Source organism: Acartia tonsa, chromosome 1 (assembly GCF_053477335.1).
Source record: "Acartia tonsa isolate MP-2025a chromosome 1, ASM5347733v1, whole genome shotgun sequence".
NCBI lineage: Eukaryota > Metazoa > Arthropoda > Copepoda > Calanoida > Acartiidae > Acartia > Acartia tonsa.
The window spans coordinates 59,423,361-59,437,634 of record NC_137260.1 but is presented as its reverse complement, the minus strand read 5'-3'; the positions used below and the strand labels follow the sequence as shown (position 1 = coordinate 59,437,634).

The 14,274-nt window shown below is 32.8% G+C and overlaps 1 protein-coding gene across 1 annotated transcript in view; it reads right to left on the bottom strand.

Moving 5' to 3' along the window:
- Window positions 1-12,485: 12,485 nt before the first annotated feature.
- The window catches only part of LOC145325066 (glycine receptor subunit alpha-2-like), a 55,351-nt gene continuing 53,562 nt past the window's right edge, over window positions 12,486-14,274 (bottom strand). The window contains exon 16 of the mRNA XM_080167893.1: window positions 12,486-12,741. Coding sequence (XP_080024019.1) covers window positions 12,612-12,741 — 130 coding nt within the window. The 3' untranslated portion in view covers window positions 12,486-12,611. The remainder of the gene's footprint in view (window positions 12,742-14,274) is intronic.

The following is a 14,274-nucleotide window of genomic DNA, read 5'->3' as shown; positions in this document are numbered from 1 at the left end:
TCTCTCAACAAATTTACATACAATTTTGCTTTGACTCTTAAACATTTATATTCTGATTATTCAGTTCAGACACTATACAAGTGTTAATGCCCGTTTGTCCTACCGTTTTTGTGCTTCGATTTTATGGATGTTGCCATCCTTGTTTTTATAACATTTCCCATTTTCTTTTAGAAATTATAGTAATGTCTAGGCGTATCCTATTGGGACTTGAAGGCAAGGGTTGGAACCAGCGAGGTTCAAGGATGGGTTTAAAAGGGAGATTACCCCCCCCCCCCCTCCCCAAAAAAAACCTCTATATTTTGGCGTCTAAATCCATGGTTCAATCCTTTTTTATTTACAAATCAGGAAATTCTTTTCTCGTATTCATTTGAATCCGGTGGATAGGAACCGGTTCTCATGAATACGAAAAAACTATGTCTAGCATCGTATTATATCCAGCTTTCTACGAATAGAGAAAGTACAATTATGAGATTAAAACTAGTTTTTTTAGCCCCGAGGTGCCGAAGGTACTTTGTATATCCGCGGAAAGCCGTTTATAATACGATGCGAGAAATAACTATTCTCGTATTATTTAAAACCGGTGGATTAGAAGCGGATCTCATACATACGAAAAAAAAAAAACTATGTCTAGACTCGTATTATATCCAGTTTTCTACGGATATAAAAAATATCGGGGCTAAAAAACTGGTTTTAATCTTGCAATTGTACATTATATATCCGCGGAAAGCTGCTGTTTAAAATACAATGTGAGAAATAACTATTCAATTTTACACCTAAAATGTAGGTTTTAACAACTATTCTCCCACCTCCTTCCCCCGCCCCCCTTAAAAAGAAGTCTGACAAAACATATGTGTTAAATTTATTTATTGCATAATTTGTTCTCATAATTTTTATAAATAATTTTTTTGTTAGACTAGACTATTTCAATAATTTTTATAAATGCAAAAATTATATAAAGAACAGTTATTTGCAATAGTAGTATAACTTTTTGAAACAAATGCATTTCAAATAATAACAATGTGAAAGAAATTTTGTGATAAATGGTTTTGTAGGTAGATGTTTAAGGTTAGTGGCGTGCACAGGGTCATGCCAGAAGGTGATTTATTCAGACAGACATAGCATTGTTGCTGAAAAAACTAGATAAATGTCCAATTTTTCTTAAATTGATTTTAAATTAATTTGATTTCACAAGTGTATCGTGCGATTTTTTTATATAACATCCCTAATTTCAAGGGGGTGTGACTTTTTTACTTGACAACCCCCTTGGCTGGCAATGAAAAGTACCAGGTGATTTAGACCCCTTTTAAGGGTGGTTAGAGGATCCAACCCCTTTACTTTAAAAAAACGTTCCATAGTTTTATTATAGATAATAATAGGTGAGACTTACAAAGTAGTTTCGCTACTAAAAATATGAATGAAACATAAACTATTGGATGAATAATTTGACATATTTAGTTTGTTGGGGTAATGACAGGGTACCACAGGTTTCTATTTATAAAACTTGAAAATAGTAAAAGTGTTATTGTCATTATTGTGCTTAGTCAAGGAAAAATATGTGTTATTTCAAAAATAGAATAGACATGCAAAGGGTATGAAATTCATTTTAGAATTCCATTCGCTATAGGAATAGTTGGAGGTAAAATGATTTTGTTGATTGATGGGATTTTCTTTTGGACTATTTTTGATTCTTTTTCTTCTGTTGTACAGTCCCTCAAGGATAGAGCTAAAGCTAATTTTCTAAATATAAAATATAAATATGCAATAATTATTTAATCATAATAATGATGCCTATTTTTATAAATTTTTTGTTAAGACTAAGATATGATCAGTTACATGAGATTTAGATTTTAATAAGTTAATTTTCTTAAGTTAAAGAAAAAATTTATTTTATTATTTATTATTTTAATTTTTAAAAATTTGAATCAAAAGACATAGTTAGTATATGAAATTTATCTTACTCTGATAAAATTACTCCTAATAAGAATCAAATTATTTGCAAAGTTAGGTCACTGCTAGTCTTTACCAACCAACCAATTTAAATAAAAGACCCTATAGTTTTTAACCCAACAAATAAGAAAAAGTGTCTATAAAACTTTATGTACAAGTATAATTTAAATAAAAATAAGTTGTTAATATTCAGAGAGGGGTAAAATTACAGTTTAATATATTTTCTTCTCCAATTATTTAAGGACTCCATTGACTGAATATCACTCACAAATTTGGTTTATATTACCATTGTCCCTGCCTTACACTCCTGATATCTACTTAAACAATTTCACAGCACCACTGTTACATCTTTGTATGTTCATTAACTTGAATTGTTCAACTATGCAAACATGGGGCGTGTTTAACCGCAATGGGAGGGGGGCAGGGACGTTACCCCTTCTACCAAACCAGCGACTGAGGCTCAACACGTAGTGGCTGGTCTTCGGGAAGGTTAATGGTTTAAATTTCGCCTCAACATTAAGTTTTACAAAAGATGTTAAAAATTGTTCCTACTGCTGCTATGTCAGATAGATAAATAGAGTAATTCGAGAAAAATCATGATGCGTGATTTTCAGCTGTCGTTTTGGGGCAACACATCGTAGAATTGACGACCTTTGATGATTGATCTGCCCCCAAATATTATGTTAGATTTGTTTCCCTTGTTGGTTATACCTTTTCCTGGATTTTTGCAATGTTGATATTGTAAAAAATTGAAAAAGATATATAGAAAAACATAACCTCAAAGTTATTTATATAAAAAGTAAAAATAATTATATTAAAATTAGCCTCTTTACTAAAATATATTCACTTACTTTAATGTCTTTTATTAAAAGATTTATGTTGTACTTTTTTATGGTAAGGAGAGTTGAACCCTTTCACCCCCCATACAAAATGCTGTGCACACCCCTTGAGCAAACCCAGCCAACTTAATTTGTCCAAATTAATGAGGTATAACTTGAAAGAGATGAATTAATTATTCTCAAGTATAAGTAAATGAACCTGGGTTAAGGAATAGGAAAGTTTCGCCAGTTTTGGATATTGTACATTGAGTTGTCCTTGCTTATTTATACAGTGACTAGTAGCTGCGCTCCGTGTTTTGTTGGAAAGGGATTGGCTAAAAAATAGCCTAAAACCCTACAAAGACAAAAGTCCAAAAATGATATAGCCTAAACATCCAAGGACCTATATGATGCTTTAAATAGCTTTAAATAGGATTTTAAGCTATATAGGGGTAACTTTTAAAAACTAGAAAGTTTTTATAACAAAGTATGCATAGTCTCTAATGTAACGAGCTTCGTTTGGTAGATGTTGTCATCCTTGTTCAGCAAGAAGCCTCATAAGGCCTAGTTTGATTATTCTTCAAAATATATAATTGAAAATTACATTACAATAAAAAGATAAACTGTCCATTGGTAGCGAAACAATAAGCTGACTAAAAAAGAAAATAAAACTGTAAAATAGAAAACGTCTAAAACAGTTTACTATTTATGTATGATATCCTATTATATAAAGTAGTAAGCGTTTTTTGTCTGTCTCTAAGGATCTCGCTAAATGCTAAACCGATATTGTTCTCCTTTACAGTGAAGCTTCTTTTAGGTCCTGGGAAGGTTTTAAACTACTTCCCCCAAATAATATTTTTTTACTCTTTTGAAACTCAAATTTAAAATGGGATGAGGTCAACTTTTCCCTCTCCTATCTTAAGTGCCCCCAGAGGCTTCTAGGGGCGTAGCCGCTAGTAATGAATAATCTAATACTTTCTCAAAAAAGTGGCGTTTTACAACTTGGTAGCTGCGCTATTAAAAAAAAATCTATTTCAATAAGGCTGTATTTTCAAAAGTGAAAAAAAAAAATAAATTCACTAATTGTATTTCATATAAAGAGTTTTGATTAGGGTTGGGCCGGATACTTTTTTGGCCGGATACCGGATACCGGATATCCGGCTGATTTCAAATGCCGGATATCCGGCCAACGCCGGATATCCGGCAAATATCCGGTTATCCGGCCAAATTACCGGATATCCGGCCGGATAACCGGCCAAATTACCAGATATTAAAGTAGTAAAAAAAAATTTCTTCATAAATCTTATATAAATTTACATAAAGTAAAACTTATTCAAAAAAATGTTCTTCTAGCTTCAATAATAAGAAAATTATAGCCATTTAAGATTTTAAAAAGCAGAGATTTATGGTGTAAAGTATAAAAAATTATAGAGCCGGATATCCGGCCGGATAATTTCAATATCCGGTATCCGGCCGAATATTCGGCCACACCGGATATCCGGCCCAACCCTAGTTTTGATATCAGAAAATGTTTTTGTAAATGTCGAGTAATAATGTAAAATATGAGCAAAAAGCTCATACATATATGTAATATAGATTTATCGTATGACCAGAATTTTGTCTTATTGAATAATGATTCTTGCAAAATACATTTAGTTTACTATCTATATTTTTTTCCCGTTTCTTTGTGCTAAAATAGCCGGCAAATTTTTATATTTCATACATTCTTTAGCCTTTTTTTAACTTATTTTTAAAAGGTATATCAAAAATATACTCTGACACCTGTAGATCATACAAAAATGAGAATAATAGCCCACATCGCTTTTTATTACGATTTTAAAGTTTATTTTTTACTATAGATTAAGTAAATTTTGCTGAATCGTGATGTGTCTTTTCTGTTAGAGCTACTACAACTGAACTGCACTTACTTAAAGCTTGGCAGCTGAAAATACAGTTTTTTTAAGCCGCACTGCTTTACAACGGAATGAAGTGCAGAAACAGCTGCAGATTACTTATTGGTTAATCGGAAACTGTGAGATTTGAAACATTTTGTTGCCTTTGGTTAATCAACCTATGATGAGAGTTCCGTCAAACTTTTCCCCTACGATAATGTTAACATTACACTCTAACATACATAAAAATACGATCTTTAATATTCCAAATATTAACCCTTAAAAGTCGTGCCCCTTTTTGCATCGGGTATGAGGAGGGGAGGGGGGAAGGCGTTGAACACCTATATTTCATATTAGGATGTACTACTATATGATATTTTAGTATTTTGGTAATATAAAATGCTTTGTTTAAGTCAAATATTTTGCTTTTTACCTGGATGACAATGCCTGATGCCAGGTTGGGTTCATTCTGTGCCCGCTAGGATGGAGATATTAAAAAAATTTAAACTTTCAGTTATGTTTCATACCCATTTTTAAAAAGTCACTTAGAAATAGCCCTCTATCTTTCACATTAGAGAAAAAACACTAGAGGGAGAAAGGGTTAAATAATTGTATTTCCCCATCGCAACTACCTTGTGCAACCCTTCTATTGGGTCATTGAAAATCAACCAATGGTGTCGCTTATATTAACACAGCCAAGTAGCAGAAAATATGTTAGAAAATAGAAGAAAGAGGTCTTTGAAAAGAAAGGGAGGTAGTTGTCTGTACATACATCTATACTATAGATCTGTTTTTTACACACAGAAAATGAGATAGAAACGCCCTCCTCCCCAACAGTTAAGGGTTAAATATACAACTTTTTCATTTTGTTTTATTTCATATTGTTTGGACCACATGGGAATCTAATTCTAAAATAGTTTAACCAAAAAAATAAATTGTCAATTATAGTTTAGAACATTATCCTATTATATAAAGTAGTAAGCTTTTTTGTCCGCAGCGAACCGTTGAACCAACATGGTTCTCCTTTACAGTGAAGCTTCTTTTAGTTCCAGGGAAGGTTTTTAAGTAATTTGTGGGATAGTATCTCCACCCTCCAATAAAAAATTACCCCTTTCCCCCCAAACAAAAACATTTTTTTCTTTTTCTTTTAAAACTCAAATAAAAAGGGGGGGGGGAGTTCGATTTTCCCCTCTCACCTTAAGTACCACTAGAGGCTTCTAGGGGCGTAGCCGCTAGTGTACTTAAAATGTAACATCGTCATATATGAATTATAAATATTGTTTCAAAACTCAAGTTTTTTTGTGCATATTTGACCTTAAAAGAATATTTTACTATAATATTTTAATATTTCAAAACTCTGGGCATAAATTATTTTTAGTTTAAAAGTCTACTTTTATTTTGGTATTTTATTATTTTCAGCTATCCGGTATTATAAATCAGCCGGATATCTGGCTGTATATCCGGTAATATAAATCGGCCAGATATCCGATATCTGGCCAAGTATGAATTCGGCCCAACCCTAATAACAAATATGATGAAATAGCCCGGTAGTATTGGCCCAGACATTTGATTATTTGTACAGTACATTCATAACATAAAAAATTCCTAATAAATATAAAAGATACTTATAATTTCCACTTCTTATGCGCATAAGGAATAAAAATAATCTATTTCTTTCCTTTAACTTTGCTCAACTTTCTATGACAAGGCTTGAATTTGAATGAGGTTAAAATATGAGGTGGTCTTACATAACAGAGTTATAAAAAAAGTTGTCCCTATGTACATCAGAAAACTTTCTGAGAAAAGAAAAGTAAGGTATTATACAGAAAGAATAAAATTGGGTTGTATGTCCAATCTGTTGTTAAAGAAATGAGGTACTCCAAATCTACGCCTTGACGGAGAGACATAAGATGGACATGAGACATACACAAGTTATAGAGTAGTTGCTCTACTAAATATTATTTTGCTGGAAATGTATCTTTTATTAAATATTTTTACAGGGAATTGCAAAATATATTTTTTGTACCTTATCATATATTGACAAAACTTTGCGGACGTCAAAGCTTTTTTTGAGGGGATCACCTCTTTACCTTTGGGAGGATAAATGGCGTGAGAAGCTCGTTTAAATTCCCACCCCCCCAAAAAAAAATCTCGAAGGTAAAATTTACACAAGTAGCTAAATATTACTCCTAACATAGTGTTTAAAGGGGGAGGAAGTACCCTCATATTAGTTGTGAAATGTAAAAAGACACATTTTGTGGGTTTCAAATTGGGGTTGAAAATCTTTTTATTTGTGGAGGGTTAAAATCTAAAATACTTCCAAACATTCATTTAAAAACACCCCCCCCCCCCCCCCTCCCATCCTTAGATGTCCTGGGCAGGTTTGTGAAAATTAAAGTTTCTTGAATAATTTTCATTGAGGAAACTCTGTTTACAAAGTTAAAAAAAATACCACTGTAGTTTTGTTTTCTTTGAGTTGAACAAATTTTTTTTCACACTTTATTTCAAGAGTTAGGTTAGTAAAGTTGAAGAGTACAAATATAGATTTCTATATTCAGTCACATTCCTATTGGTGGCATGCAGTAGAAGGATATCAATATCCCCCTCAAAATCGAAATTTAGAAAGCCTGCTTATGACCACCAAAACAAGAACAAGTATGTCCATAAGTGGAGCAGATACAAATTTTACATATGTGATGAGAATATTGTACAAAAATTGAAAAACCGTTACGACTAGAGGCTCAACTAAATGAATGTATATTGTATAAATATAGTTGTGGGATCTACTGCAGTTCACGGTAAAATATTGCTGGTAACGAATATTGCTAAAAAATTATGAATTTTAAAGGCTGCTAGCTGCCAAACGGCTGAACGTACAGATCATGCCCGCACATAGTTTTAAGCGGCATAAAAAGGCCTACAAATAATCTGGAATAGCCATTAATCAATAATGCATAATTATCTTGCAATGCAGAGAAATGCGCGAAAAAGACCTATTTTACGCGGTTTTTCTTCAGTGAAGCCTTCCCTGTGCATAATTGGATCTTGGCTATTCCAGATTATTTGTAGGCCTCCTTATGCCGCTTAAAATAGTGTGCGGGTATGATCTGTACGTTCAGCCGTTTGGCAGCTAGCAGCCTTTAAAATTCATAAATTTTTAGCAATATTCGTTACCAGCAATATTTTACCGTGAACTGCAGTAGATCCTAGTTGTGTTACCCAAACAACTGCCTGGCCCAAGGGACCCTTTTCGTCTGCTAGCAAATTGCGTTCTACTCTTTTGTAGCGACTTGCATGTGTTAATATTTCCGACGCTATAAGCAGTTATTCACAGACCTAATTGAAAGTCAGCAAACTGAGACTTGACTTGGACATTAATTTTGAGACATGCTAAATGGTATAAAATACATTTTAGAAATCAAATCACTAATATCTTTTCAAATATTTTTTTTTATCCAGATTGTCTATCCCTGAAGAACTTGTACCAACATTGCGTAAAATGATATTTGGTGGTCTTTCTTCGATGCGTCAGAATAAATTTTATATTTATATGTTTTACTGCGTACAAAATGAAACAATTACGTTTGTATATGATGGGTTAATTTGTACTTTTCTTCTAAATTTAAAGTGTCAAAATACATCCTATTATATAAATTAATGAAGTTTTTTTTGTCTGTAACGAAGGATCTCGCTAAACCGATATTGTTTTCCTTTACAGTAAAGCTTCTTATAGGCCCTGAGATAGTTTTAGGATATTTTTCTGCCTTTCTACATTCTTCGAATACAAAGCTCGTAGTTGCGCATCCGCTAGTATATACATACAATTGAAAGACAAAAGTTTTAATTAAACCTTAACCAAAATTTACCATCTATTCTAAAATTTAGCAAATGAAATAAAATGTAAATTTTTTCAGTCAATTCAATTTTTTAAAATCTAATGGTTGCTGCTCAAGCCTATATTTAAGTCTTACCCCACCCACTGGAATTTAAGCTTTCTTGAAAAACACAACTTAGTTCACCTAGTATTTTCAGAAATTCTTTGCTGAAAACAAAATAGAATATTACTACTTTGTGTTATTTTCAAACTGAAAAATTATTTAAATTAAAAAATTTTCTAAGAATTTAAAAATTACATTTTTAAAAACAATTCTTCAATTAGTCAAATCCTATAATATAAAGTAAAAAGTTTTTTTTTTGTCTGTAGCGAAGTATCTCGCTAACCACTGATTATATGGTTCTCCTTTAAAGTGAAGCTTATCATAGGTCCAGGGAAGGTTTTTAACAATTTGGGAAAGGTGTGTGCACCCTCCCAATAAAAAATGACCCTCCCTTGAAAAATATTATTATTTTACCTTTAATTTTTTAAACTCAAATTGAAAATGGGTACTGTGGAGGCTGGTTTTATCCCACTCCAACCTTAAGTTCCCCTAGAGGCTTCTAATTTACAACCCCACTCCCTCTCATTCACCCATAAGATTATTATACTTCCATCTGTATCTGAAAACCTAAGAAAAATAACGGTAGAACAAATATATTTTCTTTCCGAGCCATTGTCTACGACAACCAGAAAACTTTCTTCACAAATTGATTTTATAGGACACTGTTATTTTTCATAAATATAGAATTATAACTTTTATTGAAGACCCTAAAAATTGCATTAAAGCAATGATAACAACGTCCATAGGGCCTCTAGAGGCGTAGCCGATAGTAAAAAAATATTGCAATATAATTTTAATTAAAATACTTTTAGTTTAAATTAGCTCTGTAAGGTTCATTAACGAATCTGCATCTCTAGGCACAAAACAAGGATGAAATTTACCATGAGCGCACAACAGGTCTAACAAACAAAATTAAAGGATTCTAATATAAAGGTTTGTAGTCCATTCAAAAGTAGTCTTAAAGTCAAAGGCTAAAGACCAATACAAAGCCTGCAAAATAATGCAAAACAAATGTACTTATTATATTAAAAGAAAACAGAATAATATTTGGAAATCTTAATAAAAACATTGAGCATACTTCACTTTAAAGATGATTCACTTATTACATGAGGCCGAGTTGTCATAGGAATTAACATTACAAAATCAAGAAAGTAGAAAAACGAAATTAAGTACAAAATTTATACTAAAATAACTAAAAAATATGTTTTTTTTAGTAAAGACTAAAGAGTTGCTACGCTGTTTTTTAAGTTTTTAAAGTTTGAAGTCGAAAAGACAATTCTAATATTCTAAAATTAACCAGAAAGCTACCATCCAGAGTTGACATTAGTTTTGATATGAATGGTCAGGTCACTTGTAAAAATGCTACGCACCTACAAAGTTTTACTCTTCTTTAATCAAACTTTTTTATCCCATAGTAGAATATCTAAGCACTCTCTTAGTTATAGATTGAGTATTGTACCTAAACTCCTAGCCAGGTCAGCGTTTTCTAGATAACAAGTAGCATTAAGTCCATTAAATTTAAATCTCATCCCGACACCGCAGGTTGCTACTGCTGCTATGTCAGGTACGCGACTTAAATACATGAACAGTTAGGTCTTCCGGATAAAGGTCCTACAATCAAAGCGTTGGTTGTATAAAAGACGTTTGACCATAAAACCATGAATTGCATTAAGCAAGGTTTGGTTTAGAGAAATTTAAACAATACAATTTTGATTTATAAGATATTATTAAAATAAGGGTTTCTAAAATCCATCGTCTCCTAAAAAAAATATGATGTATTTTTAGAAGACATTTCTAGAAAAAACTTTTCATATACAACATATAAGAAGAATATGAATTTTTATGTCTGAACAAAGTTTATATACAGGGTGGGGCAAATAAGACCGGACAAACTTTAAACGGCCATAGCCCCAAAACTACTTGACCAATCAGGACGTTTGACCACACTATAAAAAGCTTAGGTAATGACCTTTTAGCACAAAAAAATCTTTGGACGAAAATGGACGTGTACAACGAGCTGGCCGCGCATATGTTCAACAAGACAGATTCCAAATGCGCCGGTGGTTTAATCTGGATTCTCGACTAGGGCCCACTAAATCTGACCTTAGCCTATCTGTAACTGTTATGCAACTTGCTGGGGATACTGTTAGATACATAAGTAAGACACAAGAAAAGAATAGAGCTCTCTATCTGAAATGGCTTGAAACGGGGCAGATTTTTAAATGTAAAAAAAGTCAAAAACCGTGAAAATTCGTGAAAATTTCTCGGTTCTTGACTCCAGGGACCCATATTGAACTTTAAACCTCATTTTAGACTATGGGTTGCGCTGACAACCCTAGCTGAAACTTCATGCATTTTCCAAAAAGGTAAAGAACGTCAAATAAGAGCCTCCGTGTATAAGGGTAGCTTGAAAGTTGGGCGAATTTGGATCCTGCAGTTACTCACGTTCCTAAGGAAATTTGGCCTCCCAGCAGCCCGATCATAATTCAATGGACTTTTGGGCCTGGGGCTACTTTGAAGCATGCACCAATAGACGTGCCCATACCACAAAGACCTCCCTCATTGCCACTATCAAGGAGAACTACGCCAGCTTGGACAGGTACATTTTGACCTGGACCTGCCGGCGGTTGAGGAGTCGGGTATATGCGGTGATTAAGGCTGGCGGCGATTTTATTAAATAATCTAATAGTCATATACCTATTTTGCTTGCCAGTTTTTAAAATTCAATAAAATCTTTAAAATTGACTATTTTATATTCATTTCTTTAGAAGTTAGAATTTGTCCGGTCTTATTTGCCCCAATATTGATAAAATACATGATTCTGTTTAAGGACATACTTACATTTTTAGAGCTTTACAATGTAATAAGCGAAACATCCCTAAAATACTTAGTAGTCATTACTCCAAAAGTCTAATGAATATGATATTAATCATATTCATGTCATATAAAAACATCTTGTCAGGAAAGTTGAAAATCATCATGTTTTTAACTGACGTAAGGACTTTCTGGTAAAGATTACTAAATCTTACCTAACTGTTACAGGAATCATCATGCCAAGTTTAAATCGATAGGACAATTCTAACATGCATAATTTAGTGATTTTAGCTAACTGTTACAGACGCTGGGTTAGACGGACGGACCGGCCCCAATTATTGAATTTTAACAAATTAATCAAAAACAAACTTGAATATTATAATAAAAATATTTATTATTGTAAATGCTTTGTAAATGTATTTGTATTATACACAATAATTTATGACGTAAATTTGATAAAACAATCGTTATATAAAAGAAGTAAACTTAGTTTTAGAGAAAAAAAACGAATTTGTATGAGAAATAAGATTTATTCATTTCAAAACGATTTTGCATGAGAAAGAAATTTAGCCATTCAGCGTATAATACATATATTTCTTTTTTTAAGTTAAATGTTATGCTAATGTTCAAAGTACAGTAATATGCATATAACTGGTCACATAAAAGTAAAAAATCAAATTTTGACATAATAATGTTAATAAAGGTTAACTATTTAATTTATCTTTAATTCTAGTTTTATAAATAAAAAGTTGAAAATAATTTTGGGCTGTCATTTTATCTAGGGGCGACTTCTCTTGGGAGGGTTGTGGTACCCTCCCCTAAATGTTAAAAAAAAAATGTCTCTTGACATAATGTACAGAAGCTACATTGCATTGTAAAGAAGAACCATATCGGTTCAGTGGTAAGTGTGATCCTTCGGTACTAACAGACAGACATTTACTTACAAAAAAAAAATTTAAAAAGGGGGAAGGTAGGTTGTGCTAAAGTTCCGTAAAGGTGTGAGTTTTAAGGCTTAAAAACAAAAGTAGAACGATAAAATTAACTAAATATGAATATATAAAATTTATTGCCTAAGGTTCTATTCAATAAGCTAGGAATACACATATTTAGTGAATATTATCGTTCTACTACTGCTTTTAAGCCTTAAAACTCACACCTTTACGGAATTTTAGCACAACCTACCTCCCCCTTTATTCTAACCCCTACTTCTTCTTGAAAGTATCCATCTCAAATGGCTGTTCTTCAAACACATGCCAGAACACCAGAACAAACAGGAAATATGTTATGGGGAAGAAAACTCGGGAACCTTTGTCAATCAGAAGAATTTCCTCTCTAAAATAAAATTTAATTTAAGCGAAGCTTTTAGTGCTGGTTACTTTTCATTGCCTCAATAACCTAAATAATCTCTAATAGGATATGTTACACAATTAGACGCAGCGTAACGTCCTGCAGGCAACCAACTCTTTGATTGCACAATCCTTGCCCGGAAGTCCTAACTGCGCAAGGAAGTGAATTGCATTTGAGTCAAGGCATCTTGCCAAATATCTAAGTCTCGTCTAACATTGCAGCAGTATAGTAGGAACCAATTTTAACGTCTTTAGCTATGAAGCGGTGTTTTCTACATATGCCAAAATTTTAGAAATTATGGACAGTATTAAATTGAGCCCTGTCAGACAACCAAACCTTTCATGGCATGACGACATATGTCTGGAAGTGCTTTGTTTTGTGATGAGTTTCACCTGCTTAATGGTGAAGATATTTACTTCCCAATATTACTATTTATTTCAGGCTTTTGACAACTGAAACCAATTAATATTTCTAGTATGACGATTTTTGATAATGCATATAAGAATATACTTGAATATTAGAACAGGTGGAAATTTGTCGTCAATTTAGGTTGCTAACATAGACAGTTCTTTCATCCAGTAGTAGGGGAGAGGATGGATGGGGTATCATTATTTTAGCCAGCTACAAGTTTCACTTTATTATAGTACATGATAATCTGGTGTAACATCCAAGTAATAATAAATTTATAAAAAAAATACTAAAAAGTATATAATAATGGAAACAAATAATGCATAATAATATAATAAAATAAGAAAAGGTAATGTGTATGGTATAATTGTATGCTGCTAGTATGTTTCCATCAATAAATGTGTATTTATTCTACAGGGCGTCACAATAAAAAAAAATCCGCGGCAATAGCATTAATGATAAGGTGCTTTCTTGCTGTCGTAGAGGTATCGGGTTTATGTCTGAACCACACATCGAAATACTAGAGATGATAAAAAGGGTATTATGATAGTTAGAGTAGGGGGAATGTCATGGCCCTCATTTAAGTGTTACTCTGTACAAGGGTGGTTGTCTGTTGGTTGTTACTTAACCTAATATCACTGGGTCACAGAAAATCACGTTAAGTTGAATCATTATTGCTTGTTTGTTAGGTAGGGCTGAGCAGCTGTCCATTTCAATGGCGGCTCAGCGTAAGATTTGTAAAAAATCTAAGAGACAATGTCAGCTCGACTACTGAGGTTACAAAAGGTGGTTAGAGCGTGGCGGCTGCTTTTTGGAAATGACAGCTTTTGTACATTTGTATTTCTGAAATTTTTAAGTTACACCATTAGAGTAAAACACTAGAGGGAGAAAGGGTTAAATAACTGTATCTCCAAATTGCAACCACCTTGTGTAACCTTCTATTGGGTCATTGAAAATCAACCAATAGTAGCAGAAAATAATTTAGAAGCAGACGAAAGAGGCCTTTGAAAAAGGAATGGAGATAGTTGTCTGTATATACATCTATACTATAGATCTGTTGTTACACCCTGTATGTAAAGTTATGACCCGGAACATTTGGTTGGCGGTAAT